The sequence below is a fragment of the Thermobia domestica genome, chromosome 14 (genome assembly GCF_964235325.1).
Source record: "Thermobia domestica chromosome 14, izTheDome1.hap1.1, whole genome shotgun sequence".
In the NCBI taxonomy this organism is placed as follows: Eukaryota; Metazoa; Arthropoda; class Insecta; order Zygentoma; family Lepismatidae; genus Thermobia; species Thermobia domestica.
This window is the reverse complement of record NC_137467.1, coordinates 65,362,547-65,379,176: the sequence shown is the minus strand read 5'-3', so window position 1 is coordinate 65,379,176 and position 16,630 is coordinate 65,362,547. Positions and strand designations below refer to the sequence as shown.

The window sequence follows — 16,630 nt, the reverse complement described above, 5'->3', positions numbered from 1 at the left end:
ATAATACTCTCGAGATCCTACTTCTTATTCTTGATATCTGAACATTTGAGATTAAACAATAATTGCTTACATCTTGTTCTGATAGATCATTTACTTTTAACCCTATATCTGTATGAATGTGCAGAGTAAAAACAAAGATAAATTACAATTTAATGTTCCTGGCTATAACTGTAAAATACGTTGTAATGTCAGAGTATAAGAAACGGTTCTGCGAACTCGAAATATTTTAACAACCGGTTCTAGCGAACCGGTGAGAACTGGCTGAATAGCACCACTGTATATACTTCATAATATACACACGTATAGCTTTACACGTGTATAACTTCATAGTTAACCACGAATTTTCAATGGATCGCGAAGGTGAGTGGTATAGCCTTTACATCTGGTGCACCCTGTCTCTGATTCGATCCCAGCTCGAACCAAGTAGGCTTGGTAGTGTGCAAACACCACAATCGTTGTTTCTCTCGGAGCTCTCCGTTTGTTCATACTTTCTACATTTCATTCATTTGGTATCATCATTGTCATCTTTATTCCACGCTGCATAACCGTGAGACGTAAAACTCAATGATTTAATTTAATTTCATTTTCCATGATTTAAGTATTAAATAACGTTTCTTATAAAGATAACCAAGAAAGTTCTGTCGCTTTTCCACCCATCACCTTCGAACATCGATATGTGACTTAAGACGCGCCTGCAAGTACATCAAAAAGTAGTCCCCATCAGTATCGACGACCTTCTGCCAAAGTTTTGGAAGGCCGATGGATACATTGCGGAAGAACTTGGTGGGACATGAAGCGAAGAGAGTATCAAGTTCCTGTTGCACCTCTGGTGGGGTTTGAACCGCTGTCCTCTAAGTTGATTGTCGAAGGAATGCAACATGTGATAATCGGACGGTACAATGTTCGGGGAGTGTGGCGCATGCAATAGTGTTTCCCATCCAAGGCGTAGAATGGTGTTCCAGGTCATCCTAGCCACGTGGAATTTAGCGTTCTCTAAATGGAGAATCCCTTTCGGATTCAGAAATGCTGGTTCCAGAGTTTTGAGTTTTTCTTAAACACTCCTCAACTGCTCACAATACACAGTTGCATTGATGCTTTGACCAGCTGGTAGGAGTTCCGAATGCACGATATCGCGAGCACTCCAGCAACCCTCGAGCAGTTCATCATAGGAGGACCTTGTTATCAGCTGTTTTGAAACCGGTTCATGGATGTTGACCAATGATGCGTCACCGCGGAGCTTCGTACAGGATTCACTTCTCATCACATTTCAATACCCTGTCCATAAATGGCTCCTTCCTCAGACGAGACAGCAAAGAAACACAGGTGTCTGCTAGTGTTTCCACCTGGCCCGGTGTCAGAGCATGTAGGGCCGACCGACTCAACTTGTCGTACTTCCCAAGTTGATGGAGGTGCTGCCGAATGGTTTCTCTACTCACACTGAATTGTAGGTCCAGTTCTTCACATGTCTAGCCACTGTTCGCCTCAATTACTGCCTGAAGATCTTCATTTTTTTTACATGTGTTGGTCTTCCGGCACGTGGTGCATCTTCGAGTGTTTCGCTACCTTCCTTGAACTTGTTAAATCACTGCAGCACTGTTCGCGTAGTTACGACATTTTCGACAACTGGCCTGGTATATCTTCCGGCCGCTGCAGGGGCGTTTGACTCCAGTTTGAACTCGTACAGATTTCACGCCCTTACCATGCTCTGTGGAGGCCCCATGATCACACTGCCCTTAATCAAGGTCACGATGTAACTGAACTGACACAACCAGGTATTAGGTTGATATACTCGCACCAACAACTGACCTTCGTCTTATCTTCATTCGCATTCAACTCGCGGGTTGAGGGCTAATTGAACACAGACCTCTATAAAAAGTGACATAACTTTCTTGGTTAACTTTATATTTTAACCCGAACAACACAGGTTCCATATCACACTGTCCTTAAGCAAGGTCACGGTGTAACTGAACTGACACAACCAGGTATTAAGATGGATATACCCGCACCAACAACTGACCTTCGTCTTATCTTCATTCGCATTCAACTCGCGGTAACAACACACGCCTGTAACAGCACAGGTCTACTGATCACACTGTCCTTAATCAAGGTTGCGGTGTAACTGAACTGTCACAACCAGGTATTAAATTGGATATACCCGCACCAACAACTGACCTTCATCTTATCTTCATTCGCATTCATCTCGCGGGTTGAGGGCTAATTGAATATAGACCTCTATAAAAAGCGACATAATTTTCTTGGTTAACTTTATATTTTAACCCGTAACAACACACGCCCGTCTCCGAGACTGATTAAAGTACCACTCACATGCTTTTTTCTTTTCTTCAGTTGTATAATTATATGGCGCTATCACCTAATCGCTCCTTTTGCTGCTGCCGTTGCAACCTCATTGTAGTGTGTTTGTAGCTCTTATAGGGGTCACATGATTAATTGTTCATTTTGGCTTGCCGTCTGAGAGACGGGCCTGTGTTGAAACGTAATGGATGTTATTTCTGGTCCTTCGCTTTCTGTGAGCTTAAATGGTCCATCTTTTTGGACTCTTGTAATCCAGTGGTTGGAAAAAGAAGAAGGAAGTGGTGAAAATTTGACAGTTGATGAAAACTTTGCTTTCGAATCGGACCATGATGCAAATACCATGATCGGACCGTGATCGGGCCATGAGTGTTCTGTTAAGATTTGCCCCCATTGTACAAAGTAAAAAGTACAAAACAAACAAATCACCTTGGTATTTTTGTTTTAAGAACATTAACTAATCTTGATCACAATGAAAATGGAAAATCTATTGGTCATTGGTACAGTTTCTAGTAACTCAAATATTGAAATTTATAGCACAGTTTAATTTTCCTTTTGAAAACATGACTTTCTAGAAACAATGTATTTTTCTTAAAATTTTTGCCTTTTTATACTTTGTGTATTTTTCATAAAAAGGATCATTTATTTCATTGGATGTGGATCATGTAGTTTCTGTGGACTATAGTAAAAGTGTTTTTTCAATAGTAATATATTACTATCAAAATAGGAAAAAGTTTTCGTTATTGTATTTGGTATTTGTAATAGTTATCATGTAATGAATTTTGTAACGGTTATTTGCATTTATTTGGTAAGTAAGCTTTGACAGAGCATAAAAATACACAATTTTTATTGTTCAGTACAAATATCGGTTAATAATGACTGTAAATTCCAGAGAGACCCTCAGAGACGGACCTGTGTTGTTGTATCAAAAATTCTGACGTGTTTTGTTACGGGTTAATCTCTAATTTTGTTCATCCAAAGGACCCCGCACAATTCTTATCGAATTTGGATTTTCTTTGAATTAATCGAAATCGTAATATGTTGTAGATATTGTGATCTTGAGATAAAGTCTCAATAGCACCAGCATCAATCACTGACCGTTTGCTCACTTCAGTGCATTTTTCTTTAAAATATATCCGAGTATAAAGTTGTTCTCTATTTCGGTGAAAATGAATGAAATTGTGATGTGTTGTAGATCTTGTCAGTGTTAGAAAATGTCTTAATGAACATAATCATCATTCATTTACCGTTTGGCCACTACAGGTTGACATTTTTTAAAACAGCCGGGTATAACGATATTTTACATTCCTCTGAAAATGAATGAAACTGATACGTTTTGGATGTAATGCTGAAAAATCTGTTAATTTGTGGCTACTGAGCAACTTTAGGTCAGTTGATACAGTATTTGTTCACATTCGGGAGGCTCGGATTAAGCCGGTCATTTTCTGTAGGACTTCGGGGTCTTTCCTTTGTCCGCTTGATGAATATCGGGATGTTACCTATGCTTAAATGATGTTAGCTGCTACTCACCACCTTCCTTTACCAGGTTGTAGTATACGATGATAAAAGCTAAGTATTTTTACTGTTTTATACATAATCACCATAAATCCAGATTGTCATCAGGTTCTGGTGTGTTTTTTTTAAATGACCGCGTAGTGGCCAAACAGCCAGTTATTGGTGGTTATGTCCATTGAGTTTTTCTTTTCTCAGGATCACAATATCTACAACATATCACGGTTTCAAGCGATTCCACCGAAATCCAATTTCCATAAGGATTTTGCGGAGTCCTATAATGAACACAGTAGTCTATTAACAAATCTTAATATGTCTTTTATAAGTAAAAAGTTAATTGTCAGAAATCAGATATTTAATTTTGAATTCAATTAAAAAAATCAGATATTCTCAAACTCTGACTTCTGTCATAAAGTGTTTAAGATAAGCAACTGTATCTTATATCAATTACCTTGGAATAGAAATATCAATGTACAGTTTTAGATAAAAGTTAATAGGTTGAAATCAAACATAAATATGAATATTGATTTCAAAAATTCATTATATTTTTCCTTTCTACATATAAATATATATATGAAACTGTGGTAATTTCGTAAATTTTAAGATAACATGAGAGACATATGCGATTGATTCGTAGGTTGAAACTTTAGAACGGAAAACAGTATCAAGTAAATTATATCGGGTGTTGCAAAATAAGTGTTACAACTCTTGGGAGGTGAATCCTGACACTGAGACAAGAAAAAAAGTTCTCTTGAACTTTCGGCTATCGGACATAGTTTCAGATCTACAAGGTGCCGAAAGCGTGGGAAAATGACTTTCGGACGCCAATAGTTCGGAAACTATCCAACATAAAGAGGGCGGGTAAAAAATTCACTGAAGAAGTCATACCTGCTCTATTGAATTTTGCATGTTTCACAATCCTACCATGCACGCGCAAAGGACTCCCCAAAGGAACGTAGGGAGTCCCGGATAATCTGCCAAGTGAAACTTGGTCTAAATGGATATGAATTGATAGGCTTTCTACCAGGTAACAATAATTCGTTTGTATTAAGTCGATATCTAGAACAAATACAAAATGGCGGACACCTTCTTGCCCGTTGTGTGTGGTTGCATAATCGCCAGATACGGATGCAGGCCAACATTGACGTTTTGAGTATTAAGTGTAGCGAATTTGTACTCAAATACTCTAGAAAGACATCTGGAGTGTCGGTAGAGCATAACAGATGAAGCAGGGTGATTCACATGTGTGGAAACACTTAACGAAAAATGCCCAGAAATGCACTCATACTAAGTAAACGTGAGTTCAAATCGTCGGAAATGTAAGGATTAGCGTCAAGAACATGAAAGCCATTGCCAATTCACCAATAATATTCCCTCAAACCGATGCTATATGATGTGCATGGTTGCATAGCAATAAGGATGCAACAACTAATGCCAAGTTGAAATTGTACAATTGGACTCACTAAGAAACTGGGTAAACTAAATGAATGTCACTTGTGGGATCGCATGATCGATATTGAGATGTGGCCAATGTGTGTGTTGATATCAACATGTAGCTAATGGACAAATATCAACATGTCCCACTACTGCTGGGACACCGTCTCACGTGCGAAAACTAGGAAAATAACATTGTACATTCTGCTATTACATCTGGTGCACCTTTTGGTAGAACATAACTAGAACACGATTGTATCAATGTCCCTCTTTGTTTGGGACATTGTTCTACAGTCGACACATATGAAAAGAAATCATGGTTCAAATTCTGATAGAGCATAAAAATAACAAACTTATATGATGTCCCACGTCTTGTAGGACATATGACGTACTCGAAATATAGGAAAATAATTCCAGAAATTGTATCTTACACACGTGCACATGCCAAGACAAAGACGAAAATGAACCGATTTGGCAGATTTAACACTACAGCTGAAACACCATACATATGGAAAGTAAAACGGCATGAGAAATAGGAAGAAACGTCTTAAAGCTCTGATTGTTTACAACTGTGCAGTAGGAGTAACAAAATCAAACACACAAGCATGTCGGGAGGTTGTACAAGAGCGCTTGCCAAACAAAGTGGGTACTCCTCAAAGAAATTAATACAGTGAAACCTGTCTTTAGCGGAATCGAGCGGGACTTGCAAAAATTTCCGTTAAAGTCAGGTTTCCGCTTAGTGGAGGTAGACTTTTCCTTTCTTTAAAAAAATGCTTATAAAGGGCATACTGAGAAAATATATTGCTATACGTACATTGTTCGATTACAGTACTTCTTTCTTCTACGAATAAATACACACAGAAAAAAAATTAAAATGAATACAAAATATGCTATGCACACGTTTTCTTTATTTTTCTAATAGCCAAGCAGGGTTTTCTGTGTTTATTGCTGCTTGGCTGCTTGACTTTCCGCATAAACTTTAGCCTGAGAAATTATACTAAGTGAATCAGAATCATTATTTCGTAAGGCAAATTTTTGCAGTTCCTTTAAACTTCTGAGAGAATCTTGATATGTATTTATTCTACACTCTTCTTGCAACTCGGTATCGTATTCCTCTTCTTCCTCTATCTCGTTTTCTTCTTTCCGACATTCCGTATGATTCTTGATTAAGTTGCGGGGATTAAGGATAATTTGTCGGGTTGAATATGAGTAGTGGTTGGGGAAAGTCAACACTGTCCAGAAATATTTAAGAAAAGAACGAACATTTTATCGCAGACAGTGTAATGTATATGTCTCACAGAATGTCTAAAGATCTTCTAAACGCTGTAGTCCGGAACTTAGAATTTTCCGTTAGATATTTACTTTTTTTCCGTTGTCCGCGTAACACAGTTTCCGCGTAATGAAGGGAGTTTTACACGTTTTGTTCTCCAAAATTCATGGGACCGTGAAATATTTCCGTTTAAGGCAGTTTTCCGTCTAATAAAGGGTCCGTTTAAGACAGGTTTTACTGTACATAGAAAGTGAGGCTCCTTCGAACCTCACGGCTAGAGCGCTCGCTTTTGCTCGCGTGGTCGCAGTTTCCTACTGGCAGCCCACGGCCTCAGATTCAAGACCCGAGTAGTTATTTTCCTATTTTTCGCACGTGGAAAGCTGTCCCAGTAGTAGTGGGACATGTTGACATTTGTCCATTAGCTACATGTTGCTATCAACACACACATTGGCCACATTTCAATATCGATCATGTGATCCCATTAGTGACATTCATTTAGTTTACCCAGTTTCTTAGTGAGTCCAATTGTACAATTTCAACTTGGCTTTAGTTGTTGCATCCTTATTGATATGCAACCGTGCACATCATATAGCATCGGTTTGAGGGAATATTATTGGTGAATTGGCAATGGCTTTCATGTTCTTGACGCTAATCCTTACATTTCCGACGATTTGAACTCACGTTTACTGAGTATGTGTGCATTTCTGGCATTTTTCGTTAAGTGTTTCCACACATGTGAATCACCTGCTTCATCTGTTATGCTCTACCAACACTCCAGATGTCTTTCTAGAACATTTGAGTACAAATTCGTTACACTTAATACTCAAAACGTCAATGTTGGCCGGCATCCGTATCTGGCGATTATGCAACCACACACAACGGGCAAGAAGGTGTCCGCCATTTTGTATTTGTTCTAGATATCGACTTAATACAAACGAATTATTGTTACCTGGTAGAAAGCCTATCAATTCATATCCATTTAGACCAAGTTTCACTTGGCAGATTATCCGGGACTCCCTACGTTCCTTTGTGGAATCCCTTGCGCGTGCATGGTAGGATTGTGAAACATGCAAAATTCAATAGAGCAGGTATGACTTCTTCAGTGAATTTTTTACCCGCCCTCTTTATGTTGGATAGTTTCCGAACTATTGGCGTCCGAAAGTCATTTTCCCACGCTTTCGGCACCTTGTAGATCTGAAACTATGTCCGATAGCCGAAAGTTCAAGAGAACTTTTTTCCTTGTCTCAGTGTCAGGAGTCACCTCCCAAGAGTTGTAACACTTATTTTGCAACACCCGATATTCCCAGAATGCATTCCCCCCGAGTTTCTACTTATGCAATCAAAACTTATGAGATTTATTAGGTTATGGTGTGCAATTCAGAATTCTTTTCGATATAATTTAGACTTTTCATCATTTTGAACAATTTAATAGTACAAACTAGATTAGGTGAAATTGATCAATTGATGCATGACAGCAAATGTACAATGATTTCTATTACATACTAATGAACTCTAAATAATATATTTACTTACCCTCGTCTCTTTCATTATATTACAACTTCTTGTCTCCCCAGTATGAATGTGTAAGTTAGTATTACCCAAACTACCACAATGAGCAATTGAAATACTCGTTATTTGTTGTTTGCATTTTTCGTTCATAAGGCCGAGTCTGATAAAATACAAACTATCTGTACTGACGTTTGTACCCTGTGATAAGTAAATTGCAATATATCCATTTTTATGGTTAAGCATTTTCGTTTTAAGGTATAAAGAAACGTTAAACTCTCCGAAAAGTGTCATGTAGTCTTCTAATACGATCCCTGTTCCAGGTACTCCTAGAAAAGGAAAACATAAAATGAGTTACACTTTACACACAAGCATACGCACACGCACACGTTAATTTCTGCTTAAACTTTAGGCGGATAAACGGAACATTAGTTAGATGCCTAGTACATGCATCCAGTAGAGTCTTTGGTTCGATACTTGAATTAGTTCCGGAAATAACTAGTTAATGCACCACTCCGGCAGTGTCCTCTTTAGAGGTTTATAAGTTATAACATGATTGAAGAACGTATACAAAAATAGCAAATAATTCGACTGTTATGGAAAAAAAATAGCATTGTTACCATACGGAAACACCTCTACACCTTTACATACATGTACAGTGAACGGAATCACCGCGGTGACGAGAGGTTAACAGTAATTTGTGAGACTAGTATGTGTGGTTAACTGTACGAGACTTGTAAGCAGAAAGGATGTGACAGTGGATTCTATATTGTAACCACAACATTTGAAGGAGTTCCTCATCAATAGTAGGACCGAGAATGTGTCATTATTATTAGTAAACTTTTATTGTAATGAAATTATCAAATAGGAAATACGCTGTAGAAACATCTTCTGAAACTTTTTTTCTTGACTATTCATTAAGTGAAAATGGACCTCCTCGCTCATTACCAGATTCTGAAGAAAGTCCTGTTGTTCCGTTACCAACTCCCGGAAGCGAAAATCATACTTGAGACGGCTGGTGTGTCTCCGAGGGTTAACTTCTGCATCAGTTGCAATATTTACGGGAACAATTTGAAGTTTGTCTTTACAATACTTTGGAATGACCTTCGCGTCATCCCCAGCTGAGTGCCACGAAGTGGTTTATATTGTCAGATTACTAATGGTTGGGTTGTCATTAATGATATTCCTCTGTCGTTGAACGTTTCCGAGAGTCCGAGCCGAACGTAATCTAGGTTAACTTTGATAGTTTGAAGACTGAATAATATTGGCGAAACCGTTCTACCAGACGGATAATTGTAGTGTGGTGAGGGCAGTTGCTCACATTGAAATAGCGATTGCAAGCCATCTGATTGTGGATAATGTATCTTTGTTCTACAAAATACAGTTCTACTACATTCGTGGGCTCTATCAATTTTTAGGTGCTAACCTTAAACAAAAAAAATAATTCCGCCACTTTTGCTGACATATTTTTATACATACCATCAAAAATACAACATTTGTTTAAGGAAGGATGAGCACTCCTACTAAGATTTCAAAGATGTTTGATACTTTCCCCATCTAAACCTATGTGATTGCATATCATCAGTAAAACTTTTCAAGCAGAAATAAGCAGTATAGCTGACAGTTCCGTAACACTATCAGTACCAGTAAATAAATTATATGATCATTAATGGAGGGATCACTTTGACTCTTGCGTTAACACAGCCCACATTTCGAAACTAAAATGAAATATTGTGTTTATTTGGCCGTAGGAGTATTTGTAATATTTTTTAAAAAAAGTGTTTATTGACCTATACACATAACCAAAGCAATTGATAACAATTTTGAGAATATGTTTAAGATATGAATAAAGTCAATATCAAACGTTTTTCGTTACACCTCTAACAGTAATGTTTTCATAAGTTGTTGAATAACTTCTTAAGAAAGAGATGTTTATTGTCCTCTATTGATTTTTCCTCGTATGGAATACTATTTACACTATTTATAAACTGAAAAAGTGAACAAACGGCTAGGATAGTTAAGTTTGGATAAAATAAATCCTTTATTAGTTGTAGGTAAACGGACATAATTTCAAAAGTAATATTTACAGAGTAAACTCTATTACTACACTAAATAAAGTTCCATCCGATTAACGCTTTATAGTTTATGTTTATACCAAATAGTTTTGATTGTTTCTGAGAGTAACAGTTCACTTATTTAGCAGTTCTTAAGAATTCTTTTTAAACAAATATGCAGTGGGCTTTTTCCTAGACCAATAGCATAGGACGTAGAGATTGTTTTCCCAGAACGAACAGATTCCAATAGTGATTCTCCAATGTTATAAGTCTATGTAGTTTTGAAATTGAGAAATTAAGCTTGATATGCAACTACTACGATGGAATCTCAGAGTTTCCAACAGTCATATGATATGTTATACAGGGTATTTCAAAATAAATACCGACAACGTTTGCGAGGTGATTCCCGACATCAAAATAAGGCAAAAGGCACAGACCAACCTAGGTGCAGAAATCCGACATTTCGGAGTTATAGGCTGCCGAAAACATACAGAAATCAAATCATTTTCCTGTATGCTAAAATGTGAAGACTTTTGCAATACTTCACCAGGAAAGCTTCAATGGACATTTCATGAAAAAAATAATTTTAAAGGACCATACCTCCAATACGATGGGACTCCCTGTAGTCGGGTCAAGGCTTCACTTAGGAACTGGTATCTGCCCTATCCAAATATCCGTGTTCCAGAATCCTGTAGTACTTCCGCAACAATTTTTATACACGTAGTCGGTGGGTACTTCAAATTATATGCCCGTAGCCAAACTCCCTCCATAAAAATTGTTGTGGGAGTACCGCAGGATTCTGAAACGTATTTTTGGGAAGGGAAAACCGGGGTATTGGCGAACACTGAGGTAATGCCGAACATCCAAGTTTACGTCCAACAAAGCTTGTTAGCAAACACACGATTTTGCTACATACGAGCGGAGAGAGCGGAAAAAGTGTAGCATAAATTTGGTGACCGTCAGTTGAATGAATTACCAGGAAGAAAAGTTTTCTTCTTTTTGTCAATTCACTTATAACGTTGATTCAACAATGTGGGAAGGTAAGTTGGCTCATATTTATATTGTTACAGATAAAGCTATATATTCCCCTATATTTGAACACTAGTTCTTTGTAATCTTACTAGCCTCTATACAGTCAACAATTAGTTTCAACTATAATAATAAAATAGCGTCTCATGGGGAAATGCCAGACAGAATGTTTGTCTTTATCCTGGAGGTTCGGTTTACCCCATCGTGCGAAAAAAATTCTCAACAATTTTTAAATGGTTTTCTTTATTGAAAAGAAAGTAATAAGTTAATGAAATTGGTTTAGGAAATAGACCATGTCTTGGTAATAAGCGTTATTAGCTTTATTAATTAGAATAGTTTGCTATATTTATTATTTACTAAATTTATTGACTATGTCTATAATTATAATTCTTACTAAAGATTTAAATATTAAATTACGGTGTAATTTTCATGTATTTTAATGCATTTCATTTCTTTCGTAAAGGAAAGTTTAAAGTAAACACTATGTTTGGCATTACCCCGACCACTCGGGCAATATCGAACATAGACACATTTTTAAAACATCTCACTGATTTGTTTAAAAAATGTTACTTTTGACTTTCCTCTGCACTTTAGTAAACTTCAAGCTTTCTATACATAAGAAATCTTAACTTTATCTCCACAAACAAAACAGTTATTTATAATCAAAGCTTAAGTGTTCTTGAACACTCTGGTTTCCCCTAGTGCACTTATTAATTCCTAAGTGAAGTTTTGACCCGACAACCTTAGGTCCCATAGTTCTGGGGCTATGGACCTTTAAATTTCATTTTTGCTTGTTTTCGAAAGCTTAAACTCGTTAAGAAAGCATTTGTGCACCCAGGTTTGTCTATATTTTTCGTCTTATCTTAGTCTCAGGAATCACCTCCCGAACGTTGTCGGTGTTGTTTTGAAACACGCTCTAGATTTATGGAGCAAACCACGTACTTCGACTTTTACAATGTAAGTTACATGGGGTCTGAAATATTTCACCATAGTATATATATCGGGTGTGGAAAATTAGTGTTACAACTCTTGGGAGGTGACTCCTGCCGCTGAGACAAGAAAAAAAGTTCTCTTGAACTTTCGCCTATCGGACATAGCTTCGGATCTACAAGGTGCCGGAAGCGTGGGAAAATGACTTTCGGACGCCAATAGTTCGGAAACTATCCAACGTAAAGAGGGCGGGTAAAAAATTCACTGAAGAAGTCATACCTGTTTTATTGAATTTTACATGCTTCATAATCCTACAATGCACGCGCAAGGGATTCTCCAAAGGAACGTAGGGAGTCCCGGATAATCTGGCAAATGAAATTGGTCTAAATGTTTATGAATTGATACGGTTTCTATCAGCTAACAATAATTATTTTGTATTAAGTCGATATCTGGAACAAGTGCAAAGTATCGGACACCTTCATGTCCGTTGTGTGTGGTTACATAATCGCCAAGTACGGATGCTGGCCAACGGTGACGTTCTGAGTATTAAGTGTTGCGAATTTGTACCCAAATGCTCTAGAAAGACTTCGGGAGTGTCGGTAGAGCACAACAGATGAAGCAGGGTGATTCACATGTTTGAAAACACTTAAAGAAAAATGCCCAAAAATGCACTTATACTCAGTAAGCGTGACTTGAAAGCGTCAAAAATGTAAGGAATAGCACCAAGAACATGAAAGCCATTGCCAATTCACCAATAATATTCCCTCAATCCGATGCAATATGATGTGCACTGTTGCATACCAATAAGAATGCAACAACTGATGCCAAGTTGAATTTTGTGCAAGGGGACACACTGAGAAACTGGGTAAACTAAATGAATGTTCCATGATCGATATTGAAATGTGGCCGATGTGTGTGTTGATATCAACATGTACCTTATGAATAAATGTCAATATGTCCCACTACTGTTGGGACACCGTCCGAAGTGCAAAAAATAGGAAAATAACTACTCGGGTCTTGAATCTGAGGCCGTGGGCTCCCAGTAGGATTGGAAATTGCGACCACGAGAGCAAAGGCGAGCGCTCTAGCCCTCACTTTCTCTGTATTTATTTCTTTGAGGAGTACTCACTTTATTTGGCAAGCGCTCTTGTACAGCTTCCCGACAAGCTCGTGTGTTTCATTTTGTTATCCTACTGCACACTTGTAAACAATCAGAGCTTTAAGACGTTTATTCCTATTTCTTATGTCGTTTAATTTTCCATATGTAAGTGTTCCAGCAGTAGTGTTACATGTACCAAATTAGTTCATTTTCGTCTTTGTCTTGGCATGTACACTGTGTAAGATACGAATTTCTGAAGGTATTTTCCTGTATTTCGAGAATGATCATATGTCCCAAAAGACGTGGGACATGATACAAGTTTGTTATTTTCGCGCTCTATCAGAATTGGAACCATGGATTAACAGATTTCTTTTCATGTGTGTCGACGGTGGGACAATGTCCCAAACAAAGAGGGACATTCGTGTTCTAGTTACGTTCTACCAAAAACGTACATCAGATATAATAGCAGAATGTGCAAGGTTATTTTCCTAGTTTTTGCACGTGGGACAGTGTCCGAGCAGTAGTGGGTCATGTTGACATTTGCCCATTAGCTACATGTTGATATCAACACACACATTGGCCACATTTAAAAATCGATCATGGGACATTCATTTAATTTACCTAGTTTCTTAGTGAGTCCCTTCCACAATTTCAACTTGGCCTCAGTTGTTGCATTCTTATTGGTATGCAACCGTGCACATCATATTGCATCAGTTTGAGGGAATATTATTGGTGAATTGGCAATGGCTTTCATGGTCTTGATGCTATTCCTTACATTTTCGAAGCTTTCAACTCACGTTTACTGAGTATAAGTGCATTTCTGAGCATTTTTCTTTAAGTGTTTCCACACATGTGAATCACCCTGCTTCATCTGTTGTGCTCTACCGACACTACAGAAGTCTTTTTAGAGCATTTGAGTACAAATTCGCAACACGTAATACTCAGAATGTCACCGTTGACCATCATTCGTACCTGGCGATTATGCAACCATAGACAACGGTCATGACTAAATACAAAATAATTATCGTTAGCTGATAGAAACCCTGTCAATTCATAAACATTTAGACCAATTTAATTTGGCAGATTATCCCCTACGTTCCTTTGGAGAATCACTTGCGCGTGCATTGTAGGATTATGAAACATGTAAAATTCAATACAGCAGCTATGACTTCTTCAGTGAATTTTTTACCCGCCCTCTTTACGTTGGGTAGTTTCCGAACTATTGGCGTCCGAAAGTCATTTTCCCACGCTTTCGGCACCTTGTAGATCCGAAACTATGTCCGATAGGCGAAAGTTCAAGAGAACTTTTTTCTTGTCTCAGCGGCAGGAGTCACCTCCCAAGAGTTGTAACACTTATTTTGCAAAACCCGATATATGTTAACAATATCAACATGTATGTATAGTAGTTATGTTATCTTCCTCAATCATTGTTGGGAACCAAGTCCCTTTCTAGTTTCATAAGTTTGTTGAGTCACAGTGTCTTTTTGACAAAGGCTGTCTAGCAATGTCTGTTGCAGAAAGGTTAGTATACAGAAATGTTTGACCAAGGATACATATAGTTTCTTTCATTGAATGATATAAGTGCTAAACACATTCTTTTTAAACTTTCAAAGTGACATGACATATGCAACTGGTTCTCAAAAGCAGTTGCCTTTTGCAGCTAGTCGAATGGGAATACAATTATTTTTCAAGCATATACAGGGTATATGCCAAGACAAGGACTAAATATCAAATTAAGAATATTGCTGAGAGTTTTAAATAATTTCTAATTATTTCAGTGTAATAATAATAATAAACAAAAAGTTAGATCGATTCGATTGCTGACTGTTCAGAGTGATTTGCTATATGGTGGAAAAACTCTGAATTATTTTGGCTCTACTAAATTTCTGTACGAGGCGTTAGCTTCCTAACTAAGTCATCGATTACAAGAGTCTGAAGAATACCGAGATATTTTTGTGTCATATAGTTTATCGTTGAATGGAGTCCGTTACCAATGCTTGAATATGAGATACAATCCTGGATTTTCACGTATTTCTTCCAATATATTTAGGGGGTTCATGAATACTTATGTAATTGAAAAGTTATTTAAATTCTGAAAACTATATTGGGAATGTTTGAGAAAAGTAATTCATTGCCCTATATGGTTATGAAATTATTGCCTGTGTGAGAAATAAGTTCATTGTCATTTGGAAGAGATTATTATAAAGTGTTGTTATTAAATTTAAGAGCTCAATCCCAAAAGAGGCTAAGTCTAAAAGTAAGTTTTTTTTCAGGAGACGAATATTTCGTGTGTGTTACCATCATTTTATTTCTGTAAAACAAAACTAATCTACATAAAACAAACTTGTAATTGCCTACTTTTCGTAAAATAACTGTGCAATAGTCATCTATAGCAAGAGTTTTACAAGTGTTTTTAGCCATGAGTCAGAAAATAAACTTCAGAGAGTACCGCAGACTAAGGACATTTTGGTAAACAACGTTGTTCTCTTTTGCCTACAACTAATTTGACATATCGAGTTTTGGCATGAAAACCTGTCCAATTCGCAGATGTTGAGATATAACTTAATGGAACCAATATTTCAAAATTGACAAAAATTGACTTAGGCTCTTTTGGAATCCACCCCTGCAATTATTGCTTCGTTTTTTTCCTGTTATAGTTCATAGCTTGATGGGTTGTAATAATTCTCTTAAAATGAATATCTGGTAGAATGTCTGTCGTAAACTTTATCTTATTAGTATAAATCTGTTAAATTGATCTTGAAGTTTCGGTTATGACAACCAATGATGGAGATAGTTACATTTAAATTGTTAAGGAGATTGTATTATTGATATTTGACGATACCTATAAAAGTGTTTGCGTGAGTTCACTGTTTTTGTTTCCATATCACGTCAACAGATATTTTTGTGATGAAACTAGGATATAGAGTAGGTACAATATAATTTATTTTACTTTGGTATAGGATTTTATAAAATCAGATCCTGTTGTTAAGAATTAATGGACTCGACATGAAGCTCTTACCTTGGTGAATCTGGAAGCAGTGTACTTACCACCACTGCATATCAAATTGACTCGTATGAAAAATTTTGTAGAAGCTCTTATAAAAAATATTCTGCATTCATGTATTTAAACTTTCAAGTTCTCAATGTTAGCGATAAAAAGAAACTGAAAGCAGGATTATTTATTAGGCCGGAAATCATCATTCTTGAATGACTACCATTTCGCAGAACTGTAGAATCCCCTTGACAACAAAGCATGGAAAGCTTTTATAGTCATCTGTCTTGGTTTTCTTCCGAAACATAAATCAGGCAACTATCATGAAACGAATGATGTTGTGAATTGGTACCAAGCTATTGCATGTCATGTTATTAAAAATGCAAGTCTTAGATTTTCATATAGATTTTTTCCCTTGAAAATCTTTACAGAGTAAGCGGTGAAAGTGGCTAGCGATTCTATCAGCAAATTTCTAGAAGGAAAAGGTACGTCTT

The 16,630-nt window shown here is 37.1% G+C and overlaps 1 protein-coding gene across 1 annotated transcript in view; it reads right to left on the bottom strand.

Annotated features, from left to right (window-relative positions):
* Positions 1-8,177, bottom strand: part of LOC145669849 (uncharacterized) — a 142,362-nt gene extending 134,185 nt beyond the window's left edge. Inside the window, exon 1 of the mRNA XM_081738196.1 lies at positions 8,060-8,177. Within this exon, the coding sequence (XP_081594322.1) occupies positions 8,060-8,074 (15 nt within the window). The 5' untranslated portion in view covers positions 8,075-8,177. The remainder of the gene's footprint in view (positions 1-8,059) is intronic.
* Between the last annotated feature and the right edge of the window lie 8,453 nt (positions 8,178-16,630).